This window comes from Condylura cristata, unplaced genomic scaffold (genome assembly GCF_000260355.1).
Source record: "Condylura cristata isolate star-nosed mole 26May11 unplaced genomic scaffold, ConCri1.0 scaffold00041, whole genome shotgun sequence".
Classification (NCBI taxonomy): Eukaryota; Metazoa; Chordata; class Mammalia; order Eulipotyphla; family Talpidae; genus Condylura; species Condylura cristata.
The window spans coordinates 6,081,877-6,100,163 of record NW_004567142.1 but is presented as its reverse complement, the minus strand read 5'-3'; the positions used below and the strand labels follow the sequence as shown (position 1 = coordinate 6,100,163).

The following is an 18,287-nucleotide window of genomic DNA, read 5'->3' as shown; positions in this document are numbered from 1 at the left end:
CACACACACACACACACACACACACACACACACACACACACACACACACACACACCTGCCAGGTTCTTTAATGATTCATAAGTCAGGATATGAAAACATCCGTTGGATGATCTGGATAGCTCAGTGGCTAAGAGCATGAGTCTTAAAACATTTATAAGTCACTTGTTGGGGCCTCCCTGCCTCATGATGCAAGAGTTAAGTGTCAGCACTGAAGCCATCCGCAGCCCCTGCAGCTGCAGTCCAATCCCGGCCAGGGAGGGACCCCCAGGGCGCAGCAGACCTCTCCGGTCTCCCCGCTGCTCCCCTCAGCGGTGGATTTCAGAAGATACTGAAACACCTCTTCTGCTCCCCACCGTCTCTAGTGAATCCTCTCACCCCCTGCAGCGCTGGCCTACACTCCAGTTCTCATATGCATACGTAAATATAGATCTTTAAAAAAAAAAATCAATAAATTGGCTTCTATTATTGGTAAGGCCAACACAAACTAGCCATTCATTTACACTAACATCTAAGGTAGTGAAATGCAGAAGCCAAGTCCCAGCAAGCAAAAGGAAGACTTGGTCAGTAACTGAAACAAAGCTGAAAATCACAGAAACACAAGGGATGCCACACACATGAAGTTCACCAACTGGACACTTTGTGTTTTTAAGGTGTCGATACTGGACACTGTGTTTTTGTTTTTGTTTCGACACTTTGTGTTTTTAAGGTGTCGAAACAAAAGCTATCTCTAGCAAAGTGACAGTAACCATTTCTGAAGAAACAGGTAAATCCAACTGAAGCGCGTACAGAATTGCAAGGAACCCTGAGTAGCGCAGCAAATGTGACACAGCACAGAGCTGGAGTCTCACAATTTCTTATTTTAATTTATTCCAAAACTAAACAAAACAGGTGCAAATATAGAGCAGAGCAGATTCGTCTCCGGCCACTGCTGTCTGACGAGACCGCCCAGACGCCTCAGCTAGGGAAGGCGTGTCTCACATGGCCGAGCAGGCTGGATACCCATGTGCGAAAGACAGGTCACACCTTAGCCCGAAGACAAAAATTCACTGAATGCAGATGGCGGATCTGCCTGCCGCGGCACTCTTCCGAAGCAGCAGCCACACACCCCTCAGGTGGGAAGGCAGGAGAGATGCAGTGACCGAAGGGCCCGGCTAGCCTCTGGGGCCTCCTCCCCAGGTCCTCCTAGGTCTTCCGAGGACAGAGAAGGGAGACAGCAGCCCGGCGGTGAGGGACACGGGCTCAGCTCTAATCTACATGAACTGAAAACCAAGTCGGGGGGAGGCTCAAGCGTCGACACCGCCGGGCCTGGCGCCAGGCTCACAGGGACACAGCAGGGCGCGGTGGGTCACCGCGGCGACTTCCGTGGCTGCCTCTGTTGAGCTGCAGCAGCACCGGCGGGTGCAGGATGGAGTTCACGCGCAGGAAGGCGGAGCGGTAAGCTGGGGGAAGGAGAATTCTCAGCGCTACTAGAACCTCTCTCGGCCCGCAGAACCTCCCCACCTCTGCTGTCTGCACAGGGTAACACGAGCCCTTTCTGCTGTCCACTCCCCCTCCACTGTCGGGGCGCCTTCCCTCCACCACCACACAGAGCGTGCAGCCACAAGCTGACATTCTTGCCAGTGAGAGAAAATACATGGGAGCTACGTCTTCCCCACAATCTCAGCTCCTTGTTCAACTCAGCAAGACAATACACATATTCCTAAAAAAATACTTCACAAGTATCTCCACTGCTGCCCCCGAAATGAAGAGGGGTCAGGGTAACGGGCACGCGTCTAGCTCTCCGCCCGACGGTGGACTCAAACGGCGGGGGGCGAACAGGGCGCTGGCTCCAGAGCGCCCGGGCTTTGGGACCCTTATGCAGCCACAGGAGTCAGAGGGGAGGTCACGTGACGGGACAGAGGCCGCACGACTTCATCACGTCCCTCTCAATGGGGCTTTGGGCACGTCCAGCAATCCAGGCTCTCAGGAGTCACACGGGGAAGCAACGGCACGCAAGGCGGAGCCCAGCTCCGCGCCCTCACCCAGGAAGACCAGGCTCCGGCGGGTCTCCAGCATCATCTCTCTGTGCAGGGCGCGCTGCGCAGGCCCCAGGCACGCCCACTCTTCCTCAGAGAACTCGGTGGCCACGTCCTCGAGCATCAGCTGTTCCTGAAAGGGAAGCGGCTTACTGAAGGGACACGGGACAAATCTCACCCTCTCGCAGAGTGAGAAGACAGGGTGAGGATGGAGCTGCTGAAGCCTGCGTGGTGACAGACACATCTAAGGCCCCTTGAGCAGGGCCTACACAGGGAGATGACACTGGAGGCCCGCAGGAGCCACTTGCTCAAGCTACTTCCTTACGCTGTCCCCAGGAACAGGCTGCCCTGCTGTCACTGTGGTTCCCGTGTCCTAGGGAGAGGGCAGCTGGGTGAAACGACGCTGACCCTAAGGCCCCATATTCCACACACCGGGCAGCAACGAACCACCCACAGCCTCTGCATTCAGAGCTGAGATCCATCGTGTCTTAGAAGTCGTGAGCCTGGGCCCTCCCGGGTGGCACAACAGGTTATGGCGCGGTGCCGTGAGGCTGGCCACAGCCGCTTCTGCTCGAGTTCCATTCCCAGCCAGGGAGTGACCCACATGGCACAGCAGACCTCTCTCAGCTGCTCCCCTCAGCAGTGGGTTTCAGTCAGTCATGCTGTTCTGCTCCCCACTGTCTCTTGTGAATACTCTCACCCCCAACTCCTCTGGGGTATAGAACTGCACCCCAGTTCTGTATGCATAAATAAATCAATCTTAAAAAAAAAGTCATTAGCCTGGCGACTGTGACAGCTGAACAGCTGGCACTGAACTCAGAGGGCTGCTTTCCGGCTGACCCAAGGACCACTACCACCCCAGGCCTTGTGTGACAGCCCACAGAGGCACTGAAGGGAGAAAGTTCTCATGTGTGTCACCTCAGGAAACGTGTTCTGGAGTCTTCCCCGCCTGCCCTCCTCTTCACCTGTGCCTGAGCATGAGTCACTGACATGTACAATTACTTAAGTTGCTTTATCAACACTATTTCAGAGGTGGTGAGTATAAAACATTTGTGAAAGGGTGAAAAAATACCCAACACTTGAAATGCAACCCCAATAGAACACCTGTGTTCAAACTCAGGAACGCCTCCCCTGCACGTGGGTGTCGGGGAGCAAAAGCCAAAGATGCTCTGTGTTAGAGCACAAGCTCTGGTGTCGCTCCTGCGCTCCGCGACGCCAGGGGCTCAGTCGCTAAGTCTCAAGCCGACACCACAAGTCAGAACTGACTTCCTCCCTCTCGTCTCCTCCCCAGAATCGGCCAGGAATTCCTCTGTATCAGTATTGGCCTTGGCCTTACCCTGATGGGCGGCAGGGAGCACAGTGCACCCAGATGGGCCCTCGGCGCCCACGCCCCGGCCCAGCCCACCCAGGGGTGCGACCTCATCCTGCAAGGGGCCTCCACACCAGCTCGTATCCCTGGCTGAGTGTGAGCTGGTATCTAGGACATGTGAGGGGCACTGTGCGAACCCACAGGGCTTCAGCTTAGCGACAGCAAGTCCAGACCAGACGGGGCTTTTCAGGAGCCGCAGCAGTTAGCCGAGGACGTTCCCGAGCGCGCACCTCTCCCTGCTGCTCCTTCCTCTTCCGGCTCTCCTCCCCAGGCACCCTAAGTCCGGAGCGGTCCATCCTGAAAGAGAACAATGTGTTTCATGCTCACATGACTGCGGGCTCGCTGTGGGACCCCTCATCCCATAAACGCGCCTTTTCTGCCCCACTCCCAACCCCCTTCTGCCTCGGGTCAATCTGCGCCCGCCTGCGCCAGCCCGCCTGCGCCCGGGATCGCCCCTCGCGGCCCTCTCAGTTCTGCTCCTTCATCACCCCGGAAGTGTGGTCCTCTGGCCTCCCCCCACCACGTGGGGTCGCCACCCCCTCCCCACAGCGCCCACTGTGCCCCCCATTCCGCCTCCCGGCTCCCGCGCCCCTCTGGCTCAGCTTCTCGGGGGGCCCTGGCCGCCCCCGCCCACGGAGGGAGCGGGGAGCGGGGGAAGCCGCCTGCGGGGAGCGCCCCGTTGCCGGGGCTGGAGAGCCGACAGCCCGGGTCGCCCGCGAGGGGTGGGGCGTGCAGAGGGGCGGCGCGAGCTGAGGGGCGGCAGGCGCGGGCCTGCCCGGGGCTCCACGCTGCCCCGAAGTCGGTACCGGGTCTGAAGCGAGAGGCGGGGTCGACGCCGGCCCAAGAGCCGCTCCCGGCCACGCACGGACTCACGGGGTGGGGGTGAGGTCTGTGGGGACCCCGACTTTGAGCACGAGGGGCTGCGGCGGCGAGGCGCGGAGTTACAGCGGAAAGATGCGAGCGCACGCTCCGACGGCGCGACCCTTGGCGCCAGCTCTCCGCATCCGGGTCTGCAGGAAACCGCGCGTGCGTAAAGCGGCCACAATCGGGGGCGGGGCCTGGCGGAGGGGCGGGGCCTACTCGGGGCGGGGCCGTCGTGGGGGCGGGGCCGGCGCCGGCGCGGGGATCCTTCTCCAGATTCGTCCTGTCCTTTTTCCTGTGTTCACAAAGGCTCCACAAGTTTTTCATTGTTCAGCACAGTTGCCCGTTTAAGGTATCCCTTAACGTGTGGGCACTGGAGCTGTAAACTATGTTTTCCTCTAAATAAGTTAAAAACTAAGTCACAAGAGAGAAGGGGTTAACAGCCGAGATGTAAAAAAAAAAAAAAAAAAAAAAAGACACCTCGATTTAAGGACAATAAGCCAAACCACCAAGGGCAGCAGATGCAGTCACCAAAGAGCTCCACCGGCCAGTAGGCACATGGGAGGTGCTAGGCATCGCTTTTCACCGGGAGATGAACATCGAAGCGAGCATGAGGTCCCTACTACGTCACACCCGTGAAAACGGCACATACTAACCCCCCCCCCCCAACGAGTGCTGGAGGTGAGCAGCCTTTCACTGCTGGTGGGAATGCGAGCTGGCGCCCCGTTCAGGGGCGTGCTCTGCGCCACACTTGGCCTTAAGAAACTGAACATGGGGCGGGCGCAGGACGCGGCAACCCCAGTTTGGGCATTTATCTGGCGAGAATGAAGCCATGCGTTACAGACGTGTTACACTCCACAATATTTATCAGAGCGCCATTTGCAATAGCGGAGCTCTTCAGTCTTCCTGCCCTCTGTAGAGGTAAAGATGGGGGTCTCCCACACCCTGATACTACTCCAGTCACAAGGGAAAATGTTACCATTTAAAGCAAAATAGGAGTTTAAGGAAATTATATGTTGTGAAGCAAATCAGATGACTCCACAAAGCCGAACACAAGAGCCAGCAGATAAAGGGAGTCTGGGTTTAGGACAGCTGTGAGGGGCAGGTAGCATCAAAGGGGTGTAGAGGATGGTGGGAAGGAAGGAAAAAAAGAAAAAAGAATTTCTAGCTTGGCTCTCAGTTGATGGCGGCCGTTGTCATCACAAAAGGAACACTTCAGGATCTGGGAACTGGGATCTTGGGAAAGGTGATGAGGGCACTTGAGACCCAGGAAAGTTTCCTGCAGTTGTGACTAATTTAAGAATTTAAACAATGGGAGATCACAAACTAGTAGGTGAGACACGAAACTGAAAAAACTGGGCAGCTTCATACTGACACCAACAGGCACATCCATTTCTATCCTACTTTTGCCTCAGAGACAAGACTCGACCTCCTCCTCAGTCCGGCTGCTTGCAGGCCAAACCCTGCAATGGGAGGCCTGGCCTGTTAAAGTGAGCAGCGAGTTGCATGGTCTTTGATGTGGGTGGAATCCCGCCCTCAGCCTCGCTTGGTGGGTTGTTAGTCTGTATGATCTTACAGAAGGGCAATAAAACTCAGTTGGTCAAAAGTAATTCAGAGTTATGAAAAAAAAAAAACATTAAATGTTATTAACTGCATCAGAGACGCAACATGCACTGCCAGCAGGCAAATAGGAATCGTGCACTATTCTGGTTTTCGGTAAACTCCCCTCCCAGCTAACTGCTCTCAACTTCCAGGGACACATCCATTTGTCACGAGTCTATACTACAGTCACTGGCATCCGATGGAGAAAGTGACCATTTCCTTGCATTACTTCTGCCAAATAATCAGAGGCCAGTTACTTATGGAGACCACCCCTCCAGTGAGAAATCCAGTCACTAAATGTGCTGGCAGCTCTCCCTCATGGTCACGCGGCAGGATGTTCTTTCCTACCACTCACAGTGATCTCTCTAGAGAAGGTCCCCTGAACATAACTTATTTCATAGTTTTATGTTGTCCTAAAGCTAATTCACAACAATTGAATCAGAGTCCTTGTTTTGCCAGGGAACAAGTGTGAACATATCCAATGAGGTTGTCTCATCTTACACATTCCCAGGTATCACGGAAGTGAGACGGGGCGGAGAGGGCCCCAAAGGCCCACAAGGCAGGAGGCCAGATGAAAGGGCCGCCCACCTGCCCAGGCTCTGAGACCTGAGAGCCACCAAAAAGCCCCAAAAATCCAAAACCACAGGACAGTGCCTGATAAAAGGACAGGTCACTGTGTGTGGGTTCAAAATGGCAGTTAACATACACAACTGCAAGAGGCCCTAGGCTCAGGGAAAAACCATAGGCTTTATTTTACAAACAGGGGAAACAAAGAGCTCACTGTATCCACAAATGGTGGGTGGCTTCCTCACCCAGAGTGTCAGTGGTGGTCGCCAGGAGTGCTGGACAGCACTCAGTAGTGATGGTGGTGTCAGAGACACCCAGTGTTAACAGCTCTTTTGTGAGTTGTCCAGCTACCCCAACAACAAACAGCTTTGTGAGACACCAGGCCTGGCGCTGGTGCTCCTTTCAGGTACCAAAAGAGACAGGACAGAGGCCTGGTCTCAGAGTCCTTCGACTTCTCCCTCCTCAGAGGGCAGCTGCTGGATGTTTCTTCTCTCTTCTCCAGAGGCCAGGAATGGAGTCTCCCCCTTCTTTGTTTCTTCTCTTTTGGTCTTCTTTTCTTACCTTCAAGGGCTTCTCTCTTCCTTCCAGCCTCCTCTTTGGCTACCTTCAGCCCTGGCTTATATCCGTTTTCACTCACAAGTCTGACTGGACCATTTAGCATGAATCAGCCCCAGGCTCACCCTGATTGGTCCATTACAAAATGGCGATTATTACATCAGGAACAACTGCCACAGGTGACAAAAGGGCTGCTCTGAGGAGCAGCTTGTCAGGACTGAATTGTGGTAGGTTGAAAGAACCAGTGCTCCTGCTGACTCCCACCACTGAGGCAGCAGGGACCAGGTAACAGAACGTCTATGAGGAAGGCAGAAAGTCAACAGGTAGTTTGGTAGAAAGTCAGCAATAGTAATGGTGCCTCATAAAACTCAAGTTAAACATTCTATAGACTGAATGATTACTTACATATCACTGGTCTCTGTGATATGCACCAATATACCGTGAATTTTAATATTCGGGACTGTAATTATTTGCTGCCTTAGAGAACTAGAAGCTACTAGTAGTGTTAAGGGGAAGGATGTCCTAAAGAAACTCTGCAGAGTTTGGTGGATTCCACCCCCTACTCCAGTGATTGGAAACTACAACTCCCAGTAGTACCAGGGAGAGGACTGTGAGGACCCAAGGGCGGAGCTAAGCAGGCATTCTGGGACTTTGGGGGATAAATAGAGAGCCGTTTTCCAACTGTCGCTCTGTGGAGATGTTAACGGTTCTCTCTCTGGAGCAATGGCTCTCAGACTGTGTGACTGGGGGCTAGCAGTGTCAGTCTGTGACTACCAGTGAGTTCCAAGTTAGCTGAGCTGGTGAGGTATTCCAGTTACTTTGTATCCCTCTCTTTCTCTAGCTTGTTCCTTTTCCTTTCCCCTTTTGGTAAATAAACCCATCACCCTTTTTGTGTGTATCTGCAGAAAATTACATTTTAAGCACGAGGGTGAGGCCCCACAGACAGGCAGCCCAAGTCACTCTGGGCTGCCCTGTAACAGTAATATGCATTTTCCCATCCAATATGAGAATTCTCGTCACGCAATTCTCATTACTCAAAAGACAAAGTTGTTCAATAAATCTTCAGGTATCTGTTACCCTTGTAAAGATGCTTTCCAATATAAGTCCTCAGATCCTTCACAATCTTGATCTTGGGGCAGAAGCATTAGCAGGTTCATTACTTTCCTGCGTTTCTTCCTGAAAGATTCCCACATCCCGATCTCATGCACTGAGTCCTGGGGAAAGCTCCTCATTTACAGGTCACTCTTCAATACATCCAGTTGCTGCATATTTATACTCAGGTAAAGGCTTTGCCACACTCACTGCAGCTGTGAAATCTCTGTCCAGAATGTGCCAACTTTGATCTTTGCGTAAATGCTTTGCCACACAGAGTATCCACATTACCTGTGTGCACATTCTTGTATTCAGTGAAGAGTGAGCAATCTTTGCTATCCCCGACACATCTGTAAGTATGAACTGTTAGGTGAGCCTTGAGCTTCACATAATACTATAAGCCTCAAGTCATCCAATAGCCGGAGGCTTCTCTCCACCATGAGCTACGAACACTGGTGGAGTGTGAACCTAAGTAAAGGTCACATCACACTCGTGGAGAAAAACGCTTCACTTCAGAATGAACTCTCTGGTCATCCTACTGGCTACAGATCTGGCCATATTTATACACGGTTTCTGCCCATGTATATTGCTTCACAAAGAATAACCTGCCAATGGCTGGGGGGACATTTGTCTCTCAGGTCTCTCGCCAATGTGACCATGTGGTGTTTACCTGGATGTGAACAGACACTGCACGAGTCCTCACAGTCATGACTACATGTGCGAGGTTTCTCACCATTAGGAACTCTCTAGTGGCTCACAGTGTGAACTGTGGTGAAGACCTTGCCACACATTGCTGATGTGACTTCTCTCCATGTGGATTACCTGATATGCTCTTACTGGGAGACCCAAGGAAAGGCTTTACCACACGCTTCCTCCTCTCCAAAAGTTTGTCTGGCGACTTGCGAGACCTGTGTTTCAACTAAAGCCTTTGTTGCACCGATTCCAGTTGCACGGCTTCTCTCTAGTGTGACTCTTCAGATTTTCAAACAGATTTGTTCTGTGGGTGAAACTTTTATCCACATTATATTCGTATGGTTTCTCTGCAGCATGTGTTCTCCAATGCTTTGCCAGGCTTGAATTTTGACTAAAGACCTTGCCACACTCATCACATCTGTAAGGTTTCTCTCCTGTGTGAATTCTCCTGTGCTTTGTGAGGACTGCATTTAACCTAAACACTTTACCACAGTCAGTACACTTGAAGGGCTTCTCTCCGGTGTGTATTCTCCGATGAACTGCAAGGTTGAAATTTTGACTAAAGTCTTTGCCACATTCGTTACATTTATATGGCTTCTCTCCATTATGAATTCTCCGATGTTTTGCCAAGCTTGAATTTTGACTAAAGACCTTGTCGCACTCATTACACTTGTAAGGTTTCTCTCCTGTGTGGATTCTCTGGTGATTTGTAAGGAGTGAATTGCGCCTAAACACTTTGCCACAATCATTACATTTGAAAGGCTCCTCTCCAGTGTGAATTCTCCTATGAATCGTGAGGTTAAAATTCTGAGTGTAGACTTTGCCACAGTCGTGACACTTGTACGGTTTTTCTCCAGCGTGTGATCTCTGATGACTTACAAGGAATGAATTTTCACAGAATACTTTGTCACACTTGCTACATTTATAAGATTCCTCCCCAACATGAATTCTTAGATGATTTGTTAGGTCTGAATTCCCACTGAAGACCTGGCCACATACATGACATTTATGCGCTTTCTCTCCTGTGTGGCTAATCTGATGTGTACCGAGTTCTATGCCCCGAATAAAGGTTTTGCCACACTCGTTACATTCGAAGAGTTTCTCTCCAGTATGAATTCTCCGATGCTTCACAAGCTGGGAATTTCGACTAAAGACTTTGCCACACTCATTACACTTGTACGGCTTTTCCCCAGTGTGAATTCTCCGATGAGACTCAAGGTCTGAGTTTTGGCTAAAGGTCTTGCCACACTCAGGACATCTGTAAGGTTTTTCTCCAGTGTGGATTCTCTGGTGCTTTGCTAGGCTTGAATTCTGACTGAAGACCTTTCCACACTCGTCACATTTATACGGTTTCTCTCCTGTGTGGATTACCTGATGTCGAGTGAGGTGTGAGGCCTTAGTAAAGCCTTTGCCACACTCATTACATGCAAAAGGTTTCTCTCTAGCATGCACTCTTTGGTGCATCCTGATGCTAGTCCATTTCCGAAAGGCCTTGCTGTATTCATACAGATTCACTTCCAGGTGGGTTCCCACTCTACTGAGGTGGGAGGACTGGGAAGTTTTGCCACACTTGTTTCCTCGGTAAAGGTTTTCCCCCTGTGCATTCTGATCGTGTGTCTGTATTGAAAGATGTGTTAAATCACTCCCAAATATATTACAAATATTGGTTTGGACAGCAGGAGGAATACTCTGAAATGGTGAACCCGAGGAACAGTTGCTGATAGGCTCAGCCTGATGACATTCATAGAAGTTTCCTTCAAGGTGAAGCATCTGCAGAGTGTCCTGAGAGCGGGCACGAAGTCCTTCCTCAGTAGGTATACTTTCTGCACCCATCCCCTCACGCTGCCCGTGTCCACACAACACAGTGTCTTTATGGGTCACGGGGCCTCTGTAATTCATCTTATCATCTTGCCACTGATACTGCAAGTCGTGTATGTTTTCCCAGATTTGCTGGAAGGAAAAATCTTTGCCTTCATTGCTTCTGTAGCTTTCCAGCATTCGTGTGTGGAATACTTGTGCTGTATTACTGTGCTCTTTGGTTTGTGATTTCTTTACCCCACGTGCATCAGAGCTATCTTGAAAGGCAGCTATAAGATATCAAAACCACAGATATCCGATTAATTAGCTTGTAAATTAAATTTTCACACCGAAAGCATGAGCAAAAAGGGTACTATTTGACTCAGCAGACTCATGAAACTTCCCAATCTAACGAATTTTAAAGGAAATTAATAGATGAAAAATCTTCACAAACAAGTGAGCTATTGCGTTACACAAACTAACTCGCGGTAGCCCGGGACTGATCATCCTGCGACAAAACACACGTATTGCACAAATTCACATGAGCTCTTAGGGAAAGCGCCTTTGCCAAGCCTGACCCGAGAGCACATTCCACTCGGTAGTAGAGACAGAACAGAACCAATCGGTGGACCCCGGGGACAGGCACACTTCACAGGAAGATAAGACGGAGAGGAAGGCAGGGCACAAAAGACCTGTGTCTTCCCTAAAGTATGGAATTTGCAGGATCGTAGACCTTGTAGAAATTACAGATGTTACCAAGGAAGCAAAGACGAGAAGTGCAAGCAACAGGCTGAGTCTGCTGTTACACAGACTCCAGCATTAACTCAACAACCAACATGGACATGACGGCCCTCGACGCGAAAGCGGCCCCCGGAAGACAGCAGTTACCAAGCACCAACGGCGGAGTGAAGCCATCGCAAACGCAGGCATCGGGCACAGGAACGGAAAGGTGCTGTGGAAAAAGCTAACAAGTCTCATGAACACAGGAAGGCCAAAGTATTTAAACATGGCACACTGAGAGTCTCACCCACGGTGGAGCCGAAGACGGAGGAGGTGGAAACCAGGCACAGTCAGAGTATAGAAATGTGCACGGTGAAAGAAACAGTGACCGAAGTGAGGCCCAGGGCTGCCGCAGCCTCACAAGCTCCTTCATCAGGGCGCTTCTGAGCCGCACCACCGCAGCAGGATGAGCAGGGCAATAGTCTGGTCGGGGCCTCGGAGACGGAGGACCGAGCTGGGAGTGTCCCCAGCAGATGGGCCCTTCCCGGGACTGTGGCCCAAAGGGGTGATCATTAGCATCTGGGGTCAACACCATCACTGTTCCTTGAGAGATGCTTTTGTGATACTTGTCAAAACTGGAAAGAGAAGTGGACACTGTGGTGATGCTTCTGTCTCCCATCCCGGGCTATGCTGACCACTCTATTGAGAAGCTTCCAGTTGCGTCTGGGTGCAGCTGGGTAACATTACAATGAATCAGCCACAATATTCTGCATCATCTTGAGTTACCAAGTAAACCCACTCAATGGCAGGGCCTACCAGATGGCGTCCGTCACCAAAAGATGGATGAACACAGCCAAAACACGTAAGCTCAGCCGCGAGGCAAGAGCAGGAAGTCTACATTCCCGAAAAGGCAGGGGGATCAAAAAAGAGGGCCTGGGCTCTGCCCACAGGGAGAGAAGCCACAGCTCGAAAGAGCAGGCGTTGCATCCCATAAGAGTGGGCCGAAGACAGGTCTCTTTTGCCCCATCTGCAGCCTTGTCACATGACGCCTGGAGAAGACCCAATTCTCCTCAGTGCTGTCTCACACACACCTCAAGTGAGGCAAAAGGAGGACAGAAGAAATCAGTGGCCTGAACAAGGACTGGGCTCAAAAGAGCTCCCTTCAGTTTCTGGGGCGCGAGGAGGAGGGGAAGGGCAGCAGGCTTTCCTCGCTCCTGATGGGGCCTTCCCACAAGGCCACAGCCTGCACCGAGTCAAGACACAGCTAACAGAGCCGTGGAGCAAGCTAAAGACTTTGCCCTCAGCTCAGGGAAGCGCCGGGGACAAGATGGGTAAACGAAGAGGAGAAAAGTAGCTTCCCATGAGAATTCTGTCAAAACTTCGGTTTCCCAGAGAACCGTCCCACATGGGGAGTGTCCCAACCCCATTAAAGGGGCAGTTTCTCTGCCTTGCTGAGTTCTTACCTGGGCCCGCACCTTCCTCATTTCCCCACACATCTGGCTTGTTCATTGTCTTCACTTCACTCTCCACAGCCCAGGGCTCCTTCCCTTGATCCACAAAGGAGACGATATTCAGATCGCAGACAGACCTTCTGGCTGGTAGGAAGAAAGCAACGTGACACTGTGGCTTTTCCAGAATTCCTATTCTTTGCCCCACTGAGGGGAGAGGACACTACAGACAGCCTTTAAGAAGTAGTTGACAAATCTGTCCACTACTCGCCTCCTGAATGAACAGGGGGACCAGATACGTAGCTCTCTGCCAGGATGACCGAAGCAAAGGACGTGGAGAAAGCAGGGAACCGGACATTTTGAGTCTGCCACCAAGGGGCAACCCCTGAGGTAGCGGAGAGGGCCGGTCCTCTGAAGAAAGGTTAAGTGTAATGTCCAGATGCCACCCATGAAGCTTTGCGTCCCTCAGCGGCAGTGAGTGGGGGCTTCCGAGGGGCACAAAAGGGCAAGAGCAAAGGCAGCCAAGGGGGGGGCTCCTCACCCAGAAAAAGCAGGTTCCTGTAGGTCTCCAGCATCACATCCCCGTACAGGGCCCGCTGCGCAGGCTCCAGGCACGCCCACTCCTCCTCGGAGAACTCGACGGCCACGTCCTTAAAGACGAGCAGCCCCTGAAACACACACACTCGTGCAGGGCCGCGAGGCCTTACGGTCACACAGCGCGAGATATGTGAGGTGGGATATGGCGTGAGGACTCCGGCGGGCCACTGAGAGGCCTTTTGACTTTCTTTCTCCTTTTCCTAATAAACCAATCCTTTTAAACTGTAAAAAATGAGTAAATAAAAGCATTTTGGGGAAGCTACGTCTCTGCCATAGGTTCTTAGGCTTTTCCGTGAGAAACTGGTACCCGCCGGATTTGCACTTTGGGGCTAACACATGACATGTGCATGTGGAAACCAGCGGCGCTGGCCTGCAAGGAGGCCCCTGCTCTGCCCCCACGGGCTCTGCAGCACCACAGTGCGCCCGAGTGCTGTCTTCAGACGTGACGGCGCCCGTGGTGGCTTCGAGGAAGGGCTGAGCCTTCAGCTGTGGTGGTGGTGAGCACAGCAACGAGTGAAGGTTTTCTGAGCGGTCCCCACTGCTGAGCTTTGCCCTAAACGCTCCGTGTGCTAACCTGGGGTCAACAGCTCCCGAGGGAGAGGCCTGCACACCCAGGAGGACGCCGCCACAGACGCTCGTGGGGCTCTGCTCAGTCAGAGCAATCATCAGGCCACCTCGAGCACCAGAACTTGGACTGTCCAGTTTTAGGAGCCGTAAGAAGGAACCAGTGACATAACCCATAGAAAAAGAGGGCTGCCTGGCCAGCAGGCGTGGACAAGCTCAAGGCCAGGTGCGTGGACTCGGGCAGGCTCCGATGAAGGTGGGGACTGGAAGGCGGAGACAGAAGCACCTCACGGGCGCATCCACAGAGCGGCCCAGGAAACTGCCGACGCGAGGACACCCGCTGGAGGGGAGGGCAAGGCCTTTCTGAATGGTTTCTCAGGTCAGCGTGTGCCCTTCTCCAAGGCCCCCTCCCCACGCAGAGCGGAGACCGCAAGACAGAAAAGTCCAGGAGCCATGCAGGGCTGGGTTAGCAGGTCTGCCTTGCCGAGGCTCCAAAACCAGCCTGCAAAGCTGGGTTTGTGAGGAAGGAGAACAGCGTACCCAGCAGGCAGAGCTTTCCATCTGCAGGCAGTGCTCACGACTCCCACGCCCTGAGTCTAGAAGCTTCCTCAGTGTTTCCTGTTTTGGCATTATGTTTTTCTTTAAAAAGTTAATAACATGGGGGGCCCTCCCTGGTGGCGTGGGGTGAGTCTCAGCACTATGAGGCTGTCCAGAGCCAGTGTGGCCTGAGTTCGATCCCCAGCCGTGTAGTGACCACAGGGCACAGCAGACCTCTCCTGTCTCACCCGCTGCTCCCCTCTGCAGTGGAGTTCAGTGGATCTGCCTGTTCTGCCCCCCACTCTGTCTCTGGTGATTCCTCTCATCCCCTACACCTCCAGTCTACACCCCAGTTCTTATATGCATAAATAAATAAAAATAAGTCTTAATTTTAAAAAAGGAAAGTCTGTTATTAAACAAGGACATTTCGTGAAATAATATCGCATCTGAAGTCCCCAAGCACAGTGACCGGCACACAACACTGGGCACACTGTTGCTGAAATCATGGTGCAGAGAGGAACACTGGTGGGGCAGGGACCTGCCCTGGCCTCTGTGCAGCCATCTTGGGCAGGAGCCAGAACAACAGGTAAAAGGTGGACAAAGCTGGCCAGCAAATGAGCGGGCGTCCGAGAGCTAGCATGCTTGAACAGCACGGCCTTGGGTGGGACGAAGGGGGAGGAGGGAGAAGGACGCTCCATGTAAGAGGGCCCTAACAGGAGCAGGCCTTGCTGTTCTCTGTCAGTGATGCAAAAACTGGCACAGGAAATAAAGGTCATCATAGGTGAGGGTCAGCTTCCCGGGAAGATACAGCGATTACAAGAATATACGCAGACACGCCCAAGTATGGAAAGCAATCCTCACCTGAAATGCAGGAAGAAACAGACAGCAACTCACTGGCAGTGTGCTAGTGTTAGGAATGGACAGAACAGACAAACACAATCAGCAGCAGACGGGGCCGAGCAACGCCACAGCGGCACAAACCCTGCAGACGCGGACGTGCCGTCAACCGCAGCAGGACACGAATTCTCGAGCACACAGAACACTGTCCGCCACACACCGCGTGGTAAACAGACCGCAGCACCTAACAGATATAAGAGCAGGACGTAGCAAGCATCTTTAACCCCACTGACACGAAACCGGAAACAGAAGACGCCGTCAAATGTGGAAACTAGACCACTGATTCTTAAACTATCTGTAGGCCAAAGAAATCACAAGGCAACATTAAAACATCTGGCTGAAAGTGAAAATATGATGTATATCAAAACATAAGGAACACAGTGATGAGGCAATAAAAGAGAAGTATACAGTGACAAGTGCATGAAAAGAGGGAAGCTCTCGGGCCCTCCTTGGTACAACAGGTGAAAGCACAGCACGATGAAGCTGTCCAAAGCCACTGCAGCATGAGTTCGACCCCCGGGCAGGGAGTGACCCCTAAGGCACAGCAGACCTCTCCTGCCTCACCTGCTACTCCCCTCAGCAGTGGATTTCAGTCAGTCGGCCTATTCTGCTCCCCACCCTGTCTCTGGTGAATCCTCTCACAGCCCCTGCACCTCTGGCCTGTACCCCTGTTCTTGTATTCATAAATAAAAAATCTTTTAAAAAACAAAAAACAAAAAAAAAAAATCTTTAAAAAACACCCCGTCATCACGACGGGGTGGTGCTGGCAGAAACACGGCTACATAAAACAACACACGACAGCCCTCAGACACAGGCCGGTGTCCTGGAGAGCGCGAAGGGCTTTTCAGGAACACAACCTCACCTGAGAAAGGTCCATCCCTGCCACCGCCTCCTCTCCGGGCAACGAGGTCTTTACCAGCCAGTCCTGAGAGTGGGAAAGAAGCTGTTTAAGGTCCAGAGTCGAAACCCCCCTTCCGGGCCTTCACGCTCTGGGGACCCTCGCCACTCCTTGTGCTACTCTGAGGTGGTGTTTTCCAGACTGCACAGGTTTCCAGGTCCTCGAGCACACACAGGGTTGCTTGGATCCACACCCCGACTGGCACTGGCCACCTCTATGTGCTCACAGCCAGCTTACCGGGTGCCGCCCGCACCCGTTCCGCACCACACCACAGTCCTGTCAGGCGGCCCAGGAGTTGAAGAGGTGCAGACACAGGCACAAGCCGAGCAAGCAGACCGCATGGGCAGCGGTGCAGTGCCAGTGCAGCTGCACTGCAATGGGAGGGGTGAGGCCGGGAGACGTGCTGCCAGAAGAAAGACCTGGGGAGGAGGGTGTCACCTGAGGGAGACCCCAGGCCCTGAGGCAGCTGAAGTTCTCTGCCTGTGTCACAGGGGCTCTGGGAAAAGAAGCAAGGTCTTTGAGAAAAATGGAGATGGAGGAATTAAGACCTGAGTGGAGAGGACAGGGCGTGTGAGAGGCGCAGAGGAAGGGATGTCCCAGAAGTCATTGCCGCAGGGGACAGTGGGCTATGAGGGTGTTGCCCCCGAGGAGCAAGCGGGCAGGGGGTGCAGAGCATGCACAGCAGCCCTATACTGTGGGCATGATCACGCCACATGGGTTAGGTAACAATGGGGGTCCATCCGTGGTTTCAGACATGGAGGGGTGTCTGGGAATGTATCTCCTTGGGGTAAGGCAGAGATGGCTGTAGTTGAAACAAGCAAGATTTAAATGTGTTGGTTCATGAAAAGGCGAAGCCTGTCACTTCTCCCACCGTAGGGGAATAACCCAGTTAATCCAGTTGCTCCTACCTTGTGAATCTACTTTAGGACTCACGCGAAACACTTGATTGCGGTGACTTGTGGTCACCAAGTGGGGAGGTCCCCCATCCAGTTCTCCATGCCTAGGAGGGTGTCCTACAGGTGCGCTCAATATGAGGCTGCAAGGGCCCAGCCCGCCCCCCCCCCCAGTCAGGAGCAGCAGCCGGGGGGTGCGCCTCCAGCTCTGCCCCTCCCCTACTCTCGCCTGGAGAGGCCTGGCTCTGGGCAGCCTTCACCCCCCACCATGCTCCCCTGTGATCCCCTAGAGAATGCTCCTTTCCTTAAAGTTTCCAGCCCCAGCCCCACTCTGTCGCTTGTTCTTTCACTCCTGTCTGCAAGCCGCTCACCCCTCCTCCACCCTGGGTCTGTCCTCCCTCCTTTCTCTACTTCTCCGTCTGTCTGCGCCTCTCCGGGCCCCTCGCCCACACATCTGGAAGGAGCGGGGGTGGGGTAAGATGCCGCATGAGCATCGTTTCCGTGGGTGGGACGTGAAGAACGCGGGTGTCACCCCCACCCCAGGTCACCAGTCCCAGGCGGGGCCGGGAGAGCGCGGGGCGCAGAAGGCCGCCGGCCGGTGGGGGTGGGGGGGTCTCGGGGCGGCGGGCCCCTAGAGTCCCGGGGGAGGACACGGAGAGAAAGCAGGCGGACCTCGCACCACATCGCCCCAGTCCTCTCGGAGTGGAGGGGCGGCTCGGGGACCGTGAGCCCGCGAGCGACTCCCACGCTCGCAGGGCGGCGCGGCGGGTGCTCGGGAGCAGGGATTTAAACTGCAGAGGGAAACTCACTGCGCAGGGACCTCCGCTCGGCGCTTTCCGCTTCCGGGTCTGCTGGGAACGGCGCGTGCGCGACCGAAGAGGCGGGGCTGGGCGGACCGTTATCCTCCACAGGGGCGGAGCTTGAAGAGCGGCGAGCAAAGGGGCGGGGCCTGAGCATCCTCACGCACGTCACGCAGGGCCTTTTCTCCCGGGTTTGCGAAGACATAAGCCGTTTTTTGCGACTCCTGGAGCAGTGTTATTCCCGCCCACTTTAATATTTCTAAGCGTTTGGGGGAAAAGCTAGCGTTGTTGGGGCCCTTCTGTTGGGAGCTGAGATGCGCAAGGACGCGTGGATCGGTAGCAGAACTGGCAGATCGACTAAGTACACCGCTGAGGGAAGCAG

At 53.3% G+C, this 18,287-nt stretch overlaps 1 protein-coding gene across 5 annotated transcripts; it reads right to left on the bottom strand.

Annotated features, from left to right (window-relative positions):
* Positions 1-3,626: 3,626 nt before the first annotated feature.
* Positions 3,627-18,143, bottom strand: LOC101621841 (zinc finger protein 883-like). Of its 5 annotated transcripts, none has more exons than XM_012733582.1 (7): positions 17,778-17,813; positions 17,121-17,225; positions 16,177-16,239; positions 13,261-13,387; positions 12,735-12,866; positions 11,579-11,906; positions 3,627-3,681 (listed from the first exon to the last, which is right to left on the bottom strand). In XM_012733582.1, the coding sequence occupies exons 3-6, from the start codon at positions 16,189-16,191 to the stop codon at positions 11,866-11,868; spliced, it is 315 nt and encodes a 104-aa protein (XP_012589036.1). In that variant the 5' UTR covers positions 16,192-16,239; positions 17,121-17,225; positions 17,778-17,813; the 3' UTR covers positions 3,627-3,681; positions 11,579-11,865. The 5 variants fall into 5 exon arrangements, with proteins under 5 accessions (XP_012589036.1, XP_012589031.1, XP_012589032.1 ...); XM_012733580.1 differs by lacking the exon at positions 3,627-3,681 and adding an exon at positions 10,761-10,841; XM_012733577.1 differs by lacking the exons at positions 3,627-3,681; positions 11,579-11,906 and adding an exon at positions 7,884-10,841.
* Between the last annotated feature and the right edge of the window lie 144 nt (positions 18,144-18,287).

Coding starts and splice junctions, on each gene's coding strand:
- LOC101621841 (XM_012733578.1), bottom strand. Junction 12,867..13,260: donor CAGGAACCTGCTTTTTCTGG/GTGAGGAGCCCC, acceptor TCTTCCTACCAG/CCAGAAGGTCTGTCTGCGAT. Junction 10,842..12,734: donor TGAGGAAGGTGCGGGCCCAG/GTAAGAACTCAG, acceptor GATATCTTATAG/CTGCCTTTCAAGATAGCTCT.